Raw genomic sequence first — 17,771 nt, 5'->3', positions numbered from 1 at the left:
AGAGAGGACTCTTTTCCAGAAATCCACAGTATAGTTCTGGGAATCTCAGCTCCCAGAAGGCTCTCTTAGTCAAAGGCATGGAGAAGGAATACTCCCTTCAAATACCTTTGCACTGGCTGGACCCAGGCACCTGAGAGCCTCCGAGGAATTCAGGAATAAAGACCAAGGACACGTGAACATCCAGCGCTGCTAGAAGTGCCTGGAATTGATAGGCTGCTAAAAATCCATCTACTACAAAGTGCCAAGTTCAAATGATGTGCTTTTTCTGTGGACAAAGAGCACATTTCTCATACTGAATTCTCACATGTTCTTTATTATATAAATAAGAAAAACTAAAAAGAAACTAAGATTTAAAACATGTATTACCAGGATCTTCCAAATATTAAAAATGATTAGGATTTTTAAAAATTCTAAACTCTTTTACCATAATACCAACAATGTATGAGAGAGTAACTCTGAATTACAGTTCTCCAAAGGGGTTCAAACTTTTCATTTCATAGTTTTCCCCTCCACAACAGAACAAGGTTAATAACAAAGTTAAAATTTCTTTTTGAAGGCTGGAGCTTCAAAAGCATGAACTCCTATAGGCTGATGCCATATTTGGAAGAGAACAAGCTCAAGACAAAGAACTGAAAGTAAATTCTTCACCAGTCATATGATTTACAGTAGGTACTTACCATACAAATATAAACTAAGCGATAAGGCATTAAAAAGGTGAAACCATTGATAATTGTGGCAATTTTGCAAAGAATACATTTGTTCACATTTTTTCTTCACATTTCTACTTGGATTCTTGCCTGAGGAAAATTATAAGTTGATACAGAACTTACAATCTTGTATCAAGTATCTGCAATTGGTAACATGTCAGGGAATTATTTACCTAGGGAGGGAACTGTAGCCACCAGACAGCTGGGCTAAGAGACTGTATTTTTTATTAGGCAGTGTGAACAAAGATGTTGGTTGCTAAACTCCAAGTTAAAAACCCCCCTCAACTGAGATTTTATTAAGGTGTTCTGATGGTTACACTTAAACAGAATATAAAGTTAAGATAGCCTGTCTACCCCTCCAGACATACTCATTTATTTGCATTCTCTTTATATTTATTCACACAACATTTTTAAACATTAACTTCCATTTTCAAGTAAACAAATACTTTCAGGGGGAAAGCTTTTCATGCCAGAAACATAAAGTATAAGAAAATGTCAATAAATTTCAATTCTTATTTAAAACTATGTACCAAAATGTGAAGAACTGGTTGCTCCAGATTCAAATTTAAGAGGAAGAGTATTCTCATGCACCACACTGGGCTAGCCTCACAGAGCCCCTGCCTACTCTGAACATGCAGCATCATCTACAAAGCACTGAAATGGAGCATTTTACTATAAATGAAGTGTAGCCTTTTACCCTCGAGTTCATTGCAACCACCATCCCTCCTCCCCAGCTCCTATCTAAAGCGAACACTGTGTTATCTGCCATTAAATGACTGTAGCAGATGGGTTTATAACACAAAACAGGCAGCACAGGGAAAAGAGTTCACACACAGCCAAGTTACACACCTGGAGGCTGGGCTCTCTAGCTTGGGATTCTTAAAATGCTACTGTGTTACTTAGGAAAGGGCCCCACTGCCGGCTTCATGGGAATTATATAATCTTAGGCATTCAAGAGCTGGCTCAACTCAGACAAACACCTCTGTATGTGGAGGGGCTGCCTGCTCGAAGGAACCATCACACTCACAGGTGCACTGTGCCTGCCAGCTGAACACCAATGTGCACCAACAAGGCTAGTAAGCCCTGAAATATAGCAAATGATAAAGTGTTCAAAGGGAGCTGGAGAGAACCTAGCCATTATCATTTAATTCTATACTTTCATATCCATGCTAAGAGTGTCACTGTGGGAAAACACCAACTGGCACATGAACCAATTACTTCCCCTATAGCTTATCTGTCTTATGCCAAATACAAATATCATCAAAGACTAAGAGATTCTTTAAGAACATATTTTTGAATAAAGCTGTATATTTAGGGTAGTAAGTTGCCAGAATTTGAAAACAAACACAGCCCTGACCGGTGTGGCTCAGTTGGTACAGCATCATTACGTAAAGCAAAAACCCTGCAAGTTCGATTCCTGAGCAGGGCATATGTCTGGGTTGTGGGTTCAGTCCTGGGTCGGGGCACATAGCAGAGGCTACCAATCGATGTTTCTCTCTCACATTAATGTTTAATTCCCTCTTTCTCCCCCTCCCCTCTAAAAATAAAATAAGTAAAATCTTTAAAATAAACATAGAATACAATACTTTGCTGCCATGACTACCAATATAAACAAATTCAGATAAACAGCAGAAAACATTTCAGCAAAGATAATTTTAGGAAAATACAGACTGAATCAACTTTATTTTATAAGGAATTTAGAAAATATGACCAAATACTCGTATTTTGTTAAAAACAAATTATATGTCATTCAAATTTTAAAAATCAAGGAGTTGATGTGACACTAAAAATGTAGTAACAGAGAAATGTGTTTCATTTTAGAACAAAATACTATCAATGGTTTATAACAACTAGATATACAAACATAAATTAGTAATGCTAAAACGATGTAAAACGCCAAATCTCAAAGTGATCCAGCAGGCTGAAGGAGCACCAATTGTCACCAAGGCAGGACTGCCACATGTTCTGCCAAAGAAAACAAACTAGCACGAGGGAATAAAAATAAGAAAATAAATAAGCTGTGGGGGAAAAGGAGCCCAAGATGCCTGGAATTTTAGAGTAAATGATTTATTTGGTTCTACTGACATGTTTTTTCTGTTTTCTTCCCCTAGAAGGACAGTGGATATGTGAGGCATCTAAGAATATTTCCCAGTTATATTGTAGTTTTTCAGTAATGATACTATATATTGCAGAAATAATGATCAATACTCGTCACTTTAACCACTTAATGTACTATTAAATTGATTTAACAGCAATACTATACTTTCATTCTTTTTATTTTCTTTTCTAAAAACTCCAAGTTAAGAGTATTCAAAGGAACCATCTCTTAAGAAATATGTCTATTTAACTCCTAAAAATTTTCTCTTCTTAAAAAAAAAGAAATGACAATAATATAAAGTTGTAATATACCAGGAGTCTTGAAAAGAATATTAGATAATCCAATTACAGCAATTTAAATTAGAATACTTCAGGGAATATATTTAAGGGCTCAAAATGTAGTTTATGATTTCTTGTGAACTTAATTTGACTGAGAGGTGCTTATGTCTAAGTCTAAAACATGAGATCGTGATGTTTGAAAATTTTAAAGAAAATTCACAACCTACACAATAATCCTAAAGAAAAACTATAGATTAAAATCAGCAGGGTGTTTATATGTACATATGTATAAACAAGTATTTTCAGGGGAAAAAAGGAATTATATTAGTATTTACAGACTCAAATCACTTTTAAAATGATTAGAAAGAGAGTTAGTAGCTAGGTATGGAACCAGAGGTTGTGAGGGGAACCTAAAAGTAGTAAATACTAAACTCTTTGCAATGTAAAGAAATGCAAAAGACTCTTATACTACAAATCTTTAATTTTACAAAACCAAAAAGCAATCCAACTATTGCCCATTTATGATGATAAAAATTGAAACAAAAACTCTGAACCCATTTTATAAAAATTCTATTATAACATTCTTAAATCCAGTTCATATTGTTCCACTGAGTTAAGTCAGATTTAAGCTCAAGGAGGACACAGAATTAGACAGAAGTTTGCTTTCCTGAAGGGATGATCACAATTTCAGCACAAGAGGATGAGATGAACAGCCCCTTAGCAACCTGTGTACTTTATTAACTTCAATAGAAAGTCCAAATAGTTCCCTTTTTTAAACTTCTGCAACACTACCCAGATATTTAAAATGTTAATATTTAGGCTTTACAATAAAGGACATCATACTCTGAAAACAGGCCTGCTTTAAATATAGTTTGATAATTCTAGGGGTACTTACTGCAAGAAGATTTCTTTAGCAAATACTGGTTTCTTGTATTTAAAAAATCAGCAAGGCGGAATTTTAAAAATCTTAATTTACAACACAGTGTAAACTGCAGACAACAGCTGCCACACATATCGTGACCAGCACAGGTACAGAGTTTTTCCAGGTGTTTTATAAGACTTTATATCTTCCCTTATTTGTTGGTTGGTATGAGTTTTGCTATAATAGAAATAAAAGATACATGGTGAGAAAACGTCCAAGAAAAAAGAAGCATACATTAGCCCTGGCTGGAGTAGCTCAGTGGATTGAGTGCGGGCTGGGAACCAAAGTGTCCCAGGTTCGATCCCCAGCCAGGGTACATTCCTGGGTTGCAGGCCAGAACCCCCAGCAACCGCACATTGATGTTTCTCTCTCTCTCTCTCCCCCCCTCCCTCCCTTCCCTCTCTAAAGATAAATAAATAAAATTAAAAAAAAAAAAAAAAAACTAAAAAAAAAAAAAAAAAAAGAAAGAAAAAAGAAGCATACATTAAGGAAATTTCCTTTACAAACTACCAGGTATTTAAAATAAAAACGTTACTATTATATTACACAGAGGCAGAAAGGACTGCTCAACCAACGAGTCAATTCTGAGTTCACACGATGACTCCTGGACAACGTTTTGAACTAAGAGTGGCGGCATTGGGTTCTTTTTCTACCACTCATTGATGGAACAGCCTTAAGCACTTGATTTAAAGGTTATTTTTCTTCTTCCTTCTTGTTTTGTATACTTCTATTCTTTAAACTTTTTACCCTCCCCCAAAGAATGTTCTATACAGAGAATTTAAGAAAAGGCCTCAAAAACACATTCTTAGAGAAAGGATAACATTTCCTTTCCAAGGGTCCTCATCCCAATATACAAACTGTACAGAGAGTTTATAAGCTTCAACCAACACTAAAGACACTAAAGGGATGTCCTGCCTCCTTTGGAAAGCTGGTCCATGAAAGGTGCCTTTCCAAAATAAAATAAAGTCCTTACCTAAGTGTAAAAACACTGACAACACCTGTACTGGCAAAAAAAGAAAATGTAGAGAAACTAAAATTTTCACACAGTGCTGGAAGGGGTGTAAATTAGCATAACCACTTTGGAAAATGATTCTGTAATACCAACTTAAAGCTTAAAGCTATAGGGTACTGCACATACTGTATAACTAGCAATTCTACTTCAAGGTTTTATAACCAAGAGAAAAGTATCCTGGTGTGTATCAGAGAGACATGGAATAAAATATTTATAGAAGCATTATTCATAAAAACCAAAACCTAAAATAACCCCAAATCCAATATACAAATAACTGTATGTTCACACAATTAAATACTATATAGCCACGAAAAAGGAGTCACTATGATTTCATGGAATAAGGACTGGTTTCCTAAAAGTAATGTAGAGTGAAAGAAATTAGATACTAAAGAGTACAAAGCATTTGATTCCACTTTACATGGAATTCAAAAATAGGCAAAACTAATCTATGATGTTAAAAGCAATTGTTGCCCTGGCTGGTATAGCTCAGTGGACTGAGCACAGGCTGCAAATTGAAGGGTCACTGGTTTGATTCCCACTCAGGGCACATGCCTGGGTTATAGGCCAGGTCCCCAGTGGGGGCCACACGAGAGGCAACCATACATTGATATTTCCCTCTCTCCTTCCCTTCCCCCTTCTCTAAAAATAAATGAATAAAATCTTAAAAAAATAAGTGAGAACACTGTTATGGGGGAGATGAACAGTGAAGAGGGGCCTGAGGAGGGATTCTGGGACACTAGTAGATATTCTACATATTTTGGTATGGATAGTGACCACAGCAGTGTGCTTATTACTTTGTGAAAATTCATCAAGTTATGTTTATGATTTGCATACCTTTCTCTATGTTATAGTCTAATAAAACATTTATTAAGCGTAGCTCAGTGGATTGAGAGCAGGCTGCGAACCAAAGTGTCGCAGGTTCGATTCCCAGTCAGGGTACATGCCTGGGTTGTAGGCCATGGCCCCCAGGAACCGCACATTGATGTTTCTCTCTCTCTTTCTCCCTCCCTTCCCTCTCTAAAAATAAATAAAATCTTTAAAAAAAACCCACATTTATTAAAACAACAAAATAAGTCCTTGAGGTTTTCACTCACCAGCCGGATCAGCTCTTCTTTAATAAGCCTGGTGATCTCTGCCTTCGCTTTCTGCACAGCCAGTTCATTGGCACCTGGTAATCAAGTGGAAGCATTATTCGTTATCACTAGAATCACACCGGGAATTCATCCATGTCATGGAGAGCCACCAGGGATACTATAGATGACTTTCAGGACATTGTGCTGCCTGCCAAGATAGCCTTTCATTACCCGGAACAGCATTTACATTATATAATGGCTGCTTATAGTTCTCACCCCTTCTAGAGCTTCAAATGAAACCAATGAGGTCACAATCACATGCAGTCTTAAGAATTCTTGGTATGTTGATTAGGGAGAGTGAAGAAAAGATGATTAGTAATTTGTCCAAAGAAAATAAGAAAAGTTAAAGGGAAATATAACTTTCTTGGTTCATTTATTTAACAAATATTTATTGTACATTTTCACATTATATTCTTTAAAGTCAACAAATGTTTCAGAATGTGTCATCTGAGCAAAGTCTTAAAAATGAATAGAGAACCCACTAAATTAAAGGAGAAGAGATGGCATGGAGAATATTTTGCAAAGAGAATCACATGTGCAATGGCATGGATGGGGAAAGGCATGCTTAAATACTGCAGGTAAGAGAAGTATATCATGGCTGGAACAGAGTGGGAAAGGATGTGGCAAGGTAGCCAAGAGGCTGAGGCAAGCTGGAGACATTCATTCACACAGTTACTAATTCAAGAAACATTAAGTGCCCATCACGTATGACATGTTGTGAGAGAGTCATTATACAAAGAACTCTGCTCATTAGCCTTATAGACCACTAGAAAAACAACCTTGTAAAGGTATTACAACCAGACAAGTAGCTAGGAAGTAGTCTGCCAGAATAACTTTTAAGTATCACTTCTTCCAAGCAGCTTTCCCCAACTTCCACTGTTAGGTGTTTTCTCCTCAGTGCTCTCACAGGATTGTGTTCATACCACCATGAAAGTACATCTTTTTTTGGTTGAATGGACAAAATGTTTTTTTCTGACTAGATGTGAATAGTAAAGAAGAGCTACAAAGTAACATGCTGAAAGTTGAGCAGAAAGTAAAATAAGAATAAAGAAGATACTGAATCCAAGAGAAAGAACAGGTGTTATCAGCAGTAATGATGGACAAAATTCAATTCTGAGATCACTGTAGTTGAGGTGCTCCTGGGACATCAGCTGGAAAAGTCGGCGATGCCAATGGAAATACGGACCAGTAGTTCAGGAGAGCTGGAGATCAGGGAACCATCAAGGGGACGTGTGAAGGGATCTGGGGCCCAGGACAACGACACGAAGGAGGTACGTCTAGATGGACAGCACAGTGTACACTAAGAGGAAAAGACCTGGACCAAAGAAGTAGACTAGGGATTAAGAACTGGGAGTGGCATGTCGAAGAATAAAAGAGGCCCTGATGGGACTGGCTCAGTTGGTAAGGCATCCTGCAAAGCAAAGGGTCACCATCTGATTCCCGTTCAGGGAACGTGCCTGGGTTGCAGGTTCAGTCCCAGGTCAGGGTGGTGTACAAGAGGCAACCTATCAGTATTTCTGTCTCATATCAATGTTTCTTTCCCTCTCTTTCTCCCTCCCTCCCCTCTCTCTGAAAATAAGTAAATATTTAAAAAAAAAATAAAAGGAATACTGGGCTTGCAATGCATTGAACTGTTATTTTAATTATTCTATATAAGAAAAAATGAGGAAAATAATTCATGAGAAATGGGAAAAATTTCCAACTTACTATATGTGAATAACCTTGTTGACCCCAAAGAGAAGGAAGGAGGGGGGAGGGGAGAATGGGGAAGAAGAGGAGGAAGAAGAGGAGGAAGAGGGAGAAGAAACGATTTAACAACAGGAAGGAAAGGGCCATAAGTACAGCTGCGAAGTCACAGCAACGTATCTAAGTCCTCCAAGCTCCGCCAGCAACCAACCACGCCATTTTAAAGCTGTGGGCACTGGAAGGGAAGAGAGGGAGATGAGATTGAAGACCAAGGGTAGAATCAAGAGCCAAGCCAGACTGAAGATTACACCCAAAAAGAAATCAAGAGGAAAATATGCTGTTTGGCATGAGTTGGTGTGAAGCTTGCTGATATTCTGTGCTATTTTAAAAAGAAGGAAAGTGACTCTCAACTAGGCTCAAATGGAAGAATGACTTTTCTATTTTAGTTAAAGCCTGACCATTTGGACCAGTTTAAATTTCTGACTTACATAGCTTCTTTAGGTAATAGGTTACATATGTTTATAAGCTGCCATGAAAAAGAGGCATTTCCTTTCATTGGTCCTAAAACAACTCTGGCTGCTTTTAAGGGATTCTCCACTAATAAAAAGAGGGTCACAAAACAGGCTATAAATTATACAGGGTGGCTAGGCATGTAAGTCCTTCCTGTTCTCCTTCCCGCTGCCTGGTGGGAGGCCTGGAGCTGCCGAGCCTACAGAGCCTCTAAGGAGCCAGGCGGTGGGGTCCCTCCAATTACAGAACGAGAAACAGATGACACCAGGCTCCTTCCAACACCTGTTTTCACCCTATTAGTGTTCGGTTGATTTGGTTGGAGTTTCAAAATCTAAAAGATCCTTTAAATTCTAATCATCTATGAAAATCTGCACAGATTTAGATCATTTTAATTACTAATCCCCAGCTCCTATGCGGCATCTATGTCTGTAGAATTTTCAAGATTCATTTTTGACAAGGTTATCTTTATCCTGGGGAGGGGGTGCTTGGATTATAACAATTAGACGTTATTTCCTGAGTTGACAGCGAAGAGAAGTGACCAGAACCACTCTAACTGGATGGAAAGGTCCACAGAAGCTGTGGGCTTCTCGTATCATTTCACTTTGTAGTGTAGGAGGTGTGTTCTGATAAAGTTATATGTAAACTGAACTTTGATACATTAACTATACTACATTAAACAAGCATAATTACCTTTAAATTAACAAATTACATAGAGGATCCTTTTTCAGAGCAATCATGTTTCTGATTAACCTCTTAATAAGGCAGGAATTTAAAATATTGGTTTTGCTTAAATACCCATAATACTCAAGCAGAGGCCAAAGGCTGACTCCACGTATACCAACGATTTTGTCATCAGATTCCACTGCATGACACTTTGTTTCCGCCCTGCATGGGGCCTAGTGAACAGAGCGGTAAGGGCAACCTGTCCAGTTCCAAATGCAGAAACATCAGTGTCATTTTCTCTCCTTGAAAATCTGGGTGCCGGCAACCCCCCTATATTTCTACACAATAAAAAAGTGTCACATGATTTAGAAACACACTGAGTGACTAGGAGACTAAAAGTCTTTCCGGATACACAAAAAGGGTGCCATTTAAAAACATGACTTGACCCCTGGCTGGTGTGGCTCAGTGGATTGAGCACCGGCCTGAGAAACAAAGGGTCACAGACTCAATTCCTGGATCAGGGCACATGCCTGGGTTGGGGGCCAGGTCCCCAGTAGGGGGTGCGTGAGAGGCAACCACACCCTGATGTTTCCCTCTCTTCCTCTCTATCCAAAAAGAAATAAAATCTAGAAAAAAAAAGAGAGAGACTTGAAATAGATATGAGTCAGTTTATCAAAGTCACAATCATAAAATATTAAATATGCTGATTTCTCATTCCACTTCCTTTGTATACCATTTAAAAATTTGTATGAATCTTATTATGCAGTAATGGTAGAATGGCAAAAACATGGAAAACATAATGGCTGTGTTTGATTTACCTTGGCCACAATTCATCGTTATTAATTTTAAAAAGTACAACAATGAGAGTGACACTGGTGAAAACGGCAGAGCAGCCAACTCCAAAAGCCTGCTCCTCCACAAAAGCAGCAAATAAGCTTGCACAGACTATTAAAATAAACCTTATCAGAACTCTGGAAACTAATCACAAGTTTACAACAAGCAGGCAAGGACTTATTTAAAACAATAACAACAGATGAACCTTAGTAACCACTTTTCAGTGTTTTAACTTACTCTGGCCCCATCAGGCAATTCTGGCCAGGAAACCGTTTCTATTTAGAGGTAAACTGGATGAACACTGCACACGTCTTTATGCTAAGAAGCCACACAGAAACAATTTGAGATCACTAACTAAAAGCACAGTGACTAACTAGGCACAGTCCTAATTTGGTTTTTGTTAAATTCTCTTTGTTTTTGGCCAGAAAAGAATCAAACCCTAAAAATAATTCCTAATATATAATTAAGTCATTTTAGTTAGTATTTCTTTCCTTTACTTTCATTTACTTTAGGTAAAGTAAGAAACTTTACCTAAAGTTATGGTCTTCACAAAAACCAAATGAATCCCAAAATATAGTAAGAAAACAATTAACTAATGACAAATCTTTTTAACAATATACTTTCAATGGATCTAAATCAACTTCCATTGATCTTTCTAACAAAATTTAGAGCCGCGCTAACCAATACAGTAGCCACCAGCCATGGTGCTATTTACATTTAATTTTATGAAAACTAAATGACATTCAAAACTTCTGAGTCACATGGCCGTATTTCAAGTGCTCCGCAGCCATCACAGTGAATTCTATTGGACAGTGCTGCTGTAGAGAGATCAAATGGATAGATATGCCTGTCAAATAGTATTTTGTGTCCTGAAAACGAGTGCCTACAGGCCTTAATCAAACGCATTATTTGGAAAACTTACCGTGTGCTGGGCACTGGGAATACAGAAGGTAACAGTCACTGCACTCTGGGCAGACAGACACGACAAGCGTGAACACACTCTAATTTCCATGTGGTAAGCACAGCGAGGGAACACAAAGCAGGTGAAGAGTCACACAGAGTGTGAGGGGCACCCAAGCTGAGGCCTCCTTGTCAGAACTGACGTGTATGATTCAGAAGCACCGGCCTGGTGTCTGAGACCATTTAGGCAGTAGGTCTGCAGACCCCAGGCTCACAGGACCCCACTGTTCCAACAACAGTGCCCAACAAGAGGTAGTCCATTAGAAAGATAAAATGGACCTAGCCGGGCCACTTGAAGTTTTTGAGAAAAATGTGCAGATTAAGTAGAAATGAAGGGAGGCAGATTAATCTACTAGCGGAGGAATAACACATTAGGAAAATAAATCAAAATGAAAAGTATCTTTTAAATTTATACATGAATACATGAAATAAAGGTTAAAAAGCAAACCAGATCACTCTTAGTTAATGCATTATTTATATCCTTTCAGTTATGGTATTAATTGTCCTCTTGTTAGATTTTTAAAGGTCTGCACAAACTTTTATGGGCATAATTTCAGAGGCAATATTTGCTTAAACATTCATTAAGTGGACTATTAATATAGTTGATTTACTTTCTAACCTAAACTTTGGCCAGAATGTTCAACTTAATACAAGTATAAACAGATTAATCCTTAAAAGAAAAGCCCTTTTCATTTAGTTATTTTCAAATTTGACTTAAATTATCAAGACTGAAAGAGTCCCAAACACAGATCTTTCACCTTTGTATGTGTACTTAAACTTCTAAATAAAATACGAAACTTCTAAAATATTACTCCCTATTTTTTAGAACTGATTTCACATTCTCTCTATTACATGTAAGTCAACCTTGAAACAGAATCAATAGTACATACTTTCAATTGCCAAGTAAATTTTCCGCTCTCCTTCCTTGGGTTCCTTGCCAGGTGGGAAGTATGTTCCTCTGATTGTAATTGCAGCTTCAGAATATTCACTGATTCTCTGCAGAGCTTCCTTAGAGGTAACTTTCCACCTAGCAGTCTATAAAAGACAGGGTGGGGAGAAAAATCACTTCATAACAGGATTTAAAAACTGAGTGTACTGACAAAAACTGGGCTGTCTAAATCATAATATGGTCAATGTTACCATTATAATTAACACCTTTATCATAAACTAACTTATACCCTAATGTCCCTAGCCCTGGCTGGTGTGGCTCAGTGGCTTGAGCACTGACCGAGAGCTAAAAGGTTGCCAGTTTGGTTCCCAGTCAGGGCATTTGCCTGGGTTTCAGGCCAGGTCCCCAGTTAGGGGTGTGCAGGAGGCAACCAATCAGTGTATCTCTTCCACACTGCTGTTTCTCTCCTTATCTTTCTCCCTTCCCCTCTCTCTAATTAGTAAATAAAATCTTAAAAAAAAAATCCTAATGCATCCAGAACATAGTCATAAAAATGGAGTTTCTACTGCTGTCTTCCCCATCTAAATAAAAAAGTAAAGTAGCTATTTAAATGTTCATGGCACTTTGTAAAATACGATTTTCTAACCACTATGCTATAAACCTGAAACTAATACAATACAAATATTGACTATAAACTGTCATTTTTTCAATAAAAATAAATAAAATAAAATGTTCATGGGTTTTAAAGAAGGGACTTTCACTCTTTGAAGCAAAATTTTCTACTCTACAATTTTTAAACTTGTTACTTGCCTGTGGGAAGTCGTTGATCTCTAATTCTTCCTCATATCTCTTAAAAGATTCATTCTGTCCACCATCCTGTCTCTCCTCTTCCTGTTTCTCCAAAGGCACATAATTGAGCTTGGCATTGATCTTCTCAGCAAGTTGCTCTGCAATGGTTTTTGCAGACACAGTGGGAGCCAGGATGGTGCCACCTCTGAGAATTGCATTGGTGGCTTGTTGCATCACATCCTGCAATTAAAGGAGGCCTACTGTCAAATCTCAAGTGAGGGCAGAGACAAGATCAGGGACCCCACCAGTTACTCTCCGGAAAGCCATGAACTAAAAGCATCTTTTTAATGCAGGGTCCTCCTGTATGTACAGTTTAGTAGTACACACTTGCAAGTGACAGTCTGACATACCTCCTTTACTTTGATGAGAAAACTACAGAACACTCAACTCTTCTGTTAAATAAAGTTCTACTGGATCATAGATAATTAAGCAACACTTGCTATTTAACACAGTATATTTCTAAAATCATTTACATGTTTTGGGGCTCCCAAGAATTTTCTCTAAAATAGATTGTCCGCTACCACCAAGTTCCTTCTCTCCCCACAGCCCAACCCAACACTTAGTAAATTACAGTAAATGACTTACTCAGGACCTTTTTGGTTTTTAATTTGAACTTAATTTTGCTATACGCCTAACATGTTCAGAACGCTCCTGTGGGTAATACATGAATCATACCTCAAGATTTTCCAACAACGGTGAAAAGCTACAGCTATTTGATTTCTCCAGTAGAGTCATTAACAGTAATAATCCCAGAAAATTTAGGTCCTACCACCCCTGTTCTCAGGGGAGACATGGGCTTGGGTACAGTAAACACTTCATGATAAGTCAATGGTTAAACAAAAACAGATGCACAGACCAGAGGAACCAAGCCTGCTTGTGGCTGCCTCGCTCGGTCAGTGCACTAGCCTCCGGCTTGGTCATCCCAGCTTAGCTGCTACAGACCTCAACGTATACAGCCTGCTAGACAGAGGGCCTCGCAGGTTCCTAGACCCGAAAATCTTCAAAGTACTGTTAAAATTAACAAAATATTCTTTGGGAACACCGTGAAAATCTATCTTTAGTTAAAAATTTAAAAAGCTCCAAAGAGAAAGATAACATAAAATATTTAACACATTTTCTGCTGTTTAAATCCATGTTAGTTAAGTCGTGTAACTAACTTGGTGTTTGCACTTCCGAGGAATTGCTTGTGTGCCCTGAAACCACCCAGTAAAAACAGATTGAGAGAAAAAGAGAGTGATTTCTTTAGCTTCTGTTAAGAGCGATCAGAATCACACTTTAAAAACTCTCCATGGCTAACATACTCAACAATCAGGCTTTCAGAATAGGAATTAAGACCTTAGTTAACCAACTGGAGAAATCACTCAAATGCAATAATCAAAGAATTCTGTATTCAGAATCTTAAACTTTCATTCACTCATTGTCTAGTGGACTTGTTCACTTGTGCTAACCTTAATTCCTAAAAAGCACTTAAAATCAAAGAGCTTATGGAAAGTACTGACTAAATCTCAGAACAAAATACTTAATACCTGAGACTCAATGCCCAAATTTTTCTGAGCATTGATTCTAAGAGCCAATCTCTTGGCAATTTCTAATTTCTCAGCATTTCCTGCAGTTGGAGCAGGAACACTAGATGTTCCAGGAGCAGCCATATCCTTCACTCTCTTCTTTGAATTAAACATGCTTTCGATTTGCTCGTCAATCTAAAAACGAAAAGAAGTTAATAGAAATGAGATTAAAAATACCAATTTATGTATACCTACAGCAAATAATAAAAAGTATTTCTACCAAAAGTCTGGTTATATTTATGTTAATTCAACCACACAGATCAACAGGAAAATATACCAGCTGTTGATTAAGAGTAACAGGTTTCATTTAAAAAATCCATTGTCTATGGTGAAAAAAACAGAAAATAGATATAACGCTGCATGAACCACTTATGCAGACTCCTAAGTGGTCCAGAAAATACATCCCAGTTCAGCAAATAAGCAATGTGTGTTGTCAAAGCAGAGCAGCCAATATGATGCATCTAAGATGCTCCACAGCTTGGGCCTTGAAGGCAAATTACACTGCAATGAAAGAAAGGCAATAACTTGAGGCCAAAGATAATTAAAAAAAAAAAAAAAAAAAAAAAAAAAAAAGTCAATGACTCTCAGGGGGATTGGTACATGTTCCTACAACGAGGCTCCCAAAACTCTTCCCAACTCCTAAAATGCAACTAGATTTGCCTTAAAACTTGAGTAACAGAATTAGAAAAGAACGTTTTACTGCTTGATTCATTTGAACCAAGAAAGATAGAAAATGAGAGTTGATTTCCCCATCAAAGCAGAAGCAATGCAGAAAGCCTCCGCTCTCCAGGAATCACACGATTCCTACAGCGACTGAGCAATCCTCGGGCTTGCCACATCTACCAGGTAAACTGTTCACGTGTCCTTTTAAAGACGCCTTTCACCAACGATGATGACTGGCACTGCCAACCACAGAGACGTAAATCCCTTTATATACTCAGATTAGGCTAATAAAGCTTTATCTCCTAGATCACAAGTCAGAGGATATTTTGTTCAAGGTTTAAAGTTAACTAAATTTAGAAAGCCCTTTCACTGAAATAGCTTCTTTTTAAAAATATTTGTTATCTGCCCTGGTTGGTGTAGCTCAGTGGATCGAGTGTGTGGTCCAGCCAACCAAAGGGTCGCCGGTTCTATTCCCAGTAGGGGCACATGTCTGGGTTGCAGACCAGGCCCTGTATGGAGCACTCGAGAGGCAACAACACATTGATGTTTCTTCCCCCTCTTTCTCCTTCCCTTCCCCTCTCTTTAAAAATAAATAAATAAAAGTATTTTTAAACATTTGTTACCTAATAAGGGATTTTAGTTATCAACTACTTTCAAACTTACCATTTAACTGAGTAAAACAGCATACATAGCATTAAAATACAAAACAAATGCATAAAAGCAGGAATGGAGAATGTGTATGCTGTTAGCTGGTTGGGTTAACTTTACTTTGGACTTTATTCACTTCAGTATTGTTTTAATTTTTTAACAACAGTATATATCATTTTAATAATCAGAGAAATAAACATATTGCATTTTGAGGTTTTAAAAAATGTTCAAAGTGACAAAAAAATGAGGTGTAAAATCAAGGCCACAAATTCTTTAACACTCTTCCCTTCAAGAAGTGGAGCTTGTCCTGGAGTGTGGGCTGGACTGTGACTTGCTTCTAATGGATAGAATGAAGTGGCAGCGCTGGTGTGTGACTTCAGAGACTAGTCATAAAATGCACTCAGTCTTCCTCTTTGGTCTCTCAAAGGTTCACTGCTCTGGGGGAAGGCCTCTGCCACACTGTGAGGACATGCAGGTGGGGGGGGGGGGGGGTGGCAGTACAGAATGGAAGCATTCTGCCGACATCAAAGTGAGTGAGCCATCTTGGAAGAATATGGTCCCGCATCACTGCAGCTGGGACAGCAGCCTGATTGCCACCTACGCGACTCCCAGCCAGAACTACCTGGCTAAACTGCTCCTGGCTCGCTGACCCTCAGGAACTGAGACAATAAATGTTTATTGTTTTAGCCAACTAAGTTTTGGACTGGCCACTGCAGATGACTAAAACACTGACTTAACTGAACTTCAGTCAATCTGCCACACTAGAAAGAATGGCCTGGCGTTCATGCGAGACCTGGGTTCCAGTCCTGGCTGCACCAAACAGTCAGCGCAGTCGTGGACTAAATACTTTTCTGGGCCTCAATTTCCTCAAATGGCAAGAACAGACTGAATTTCTGATTTCCAAAAGTATGTTCTAAGCTGAAGTTTAACAGAGTATGTCAAAAAAATGTTGTATGATCAAAAGATCAAGTATATTGAAAAATTTCTGGGTTAACCAAAGTTAAATAAGCTTCTTTAAGGACTTTTCACATCCTTTGATATGCTGATGCCACTACTAGTGGTATATTTGAGGCAGATTTTCCAAAATTCTTCCATGATGAAAACATCTTCTTAGATACCCTTTCACTCTTTTTTATGAGTGAAACATAACAGTCTGACAAACTTGAAAAAAAAAATTTTTTTTCTACAGCTCAAGCTCCTGGGGAGTCAGGATTCCAAAGAAAATTCTCTGAAACCTTCAACCTGCTAAGTCCTCAATATCCCTCTTCGCTGATAACAAATAATTCCACAAGCTAAGAACATGGACTTGAAAGTAGAATGCAATGAGTACAGGTCCCGACTCATTACCATAACAGCTATAAATCTGAAAAGGTTATTATTTGTTCAAGCCTCAGCCCCCTCAATGATAAAATGGGACTACTCGAGTATCTACCTCTCGTAAGGAAGTAAATAAAATAATCCGTGGCACAGTGCATGGCATTTAGTAGCACTCAGTAAATGTTGACTATTATTATTAATAAGGATGTTCAATAACAATTTAAAAAGATAAACATTAGCACCAATGCTACTAATGGTATGGGGAGCCAGGCGCTCTGACACACCACCACAGCGTGTGCAAACTGGTCCACTCACCTTGCTGGAGGATAATCTGACAATGTTTTAAGGCCAAATTAGAAATACCTTTTAGACTAGTAATTCCTTTTATACACTCATCCTCAAGACTGAATCTGATGAATGTGCAAACTTAAATGTACAAGGATGAAACAATGAGGTATAGTTTATAAAGGACAGGAGATTCCAAATAATAAATACATAGAAATAGCCTATATATTAAAAAATAGGGGTTTGATTCATTAAATGGTAGAACATCCATAGAATAGAATAGTGTGTAGTCATCAAGAATAGTGTAAGAGTGAATGTGCTACAAAGGGGAGATTTCAACATAAGGCTGTTATGTAAAATAGGTCATAAAGCAGTATGACCTCATTTTTATGAAAATACAAGCACATGAATGTATATGCTCACATCAGAAAAGGCTGGGAAGAGTACAAATCAAGGTTCCCAGTAATTGGCTATCTCAATAAGCACATCATAAGACTGCCAGAGTGTGAGGAACAACTGTTTCAAAAGGCAAGGACGAGGTTTAGCACAACACTTACATCGACTGCAGCGTCCTCATCATCCGAATCTTGCAGACCCAGAGCTGCTTTCTGTAACTTCTTCCTCTCATTAGCCAAAGCTTGTTCTGTTTCATCAAACTTGAATCCCTTCCCAGAGAACCCACTGCTCTTTTTAATTATTTTCCCTTCCTTTCAAGAAAAAAAACAAAACAAAGTTAATGTCATAGTAAAAAA

The 17,771-nt window shown here is 38.0% G+C and overlaps 1 protein-coding gene across 5 annotated transcripts in view; it reads right to left on the bottom strand.

The window, feature by feature from the left end:
• Positions 1–3,546: 3,546 nt before the first annotated feature.
• Positions 3,547–17,771, bottom strand: part of DDX46 (DEAD-box helicase 46) — a 52,025-nt gene continuing 37,800 nt past the window's right edge. For 3 of the 5 annotated variants that reach the window (XM_036014448.1, XM_036014451.1, XM_036014450.1), the window contains 6 exons: positions 17,577–17,726; positions 14,065–14,241; positions 12,503–12,721; positions 11,694–11,838; positions 6,112–6,185; positions 3,547–4,182 (listed from right to left, as the gene is read on the bottom strand). In XM_036014448.1, coding sequence (XP_035870341.1) covers positions 4,135–4,182; positions 6,112–6,185; positions 11,694–11,838; positions 12,503–12,721; positions 14,065–14,241; positions 17,577–17,726 — 813 coding nt within the window. In that variant the 3' untranslated portion in view covers positions 3,547–4,134. The remainder of the gene's footprint in view (positions 4,183–6,111; positions 6,186–11,693; positions 11,839–12,502; positions 12,722–14,064; positions 14,242–17,576; positions 17,727–17,771) is intronic. The other 2 variants (XM_028527353.2, XM_036014449.1) reach the window with 1 other exon arrangement.

This window comes from Phyllostomus discolor, chromosome 13 (genome assembly GCF_004126475.2).
Source record: "Phyllostomus discolor isolate MPI-MPIP mPhyDis1 chromosome 13, mPhyDis1.pri.v3, whole genome shotgun sequence".
NCBI classification, from domain to species: Eukaryota; Metazoa; Chordata; class Mammalia; order Chiroptera; family Phyllostomidae; genus Phyllostomus; species Phyllostomus discolor.
The sequence above is the reverse complement of the archived record's forward strand: the minus strand, read 5'-3'. Positions and strand labels throughout refer to the sequence as shown.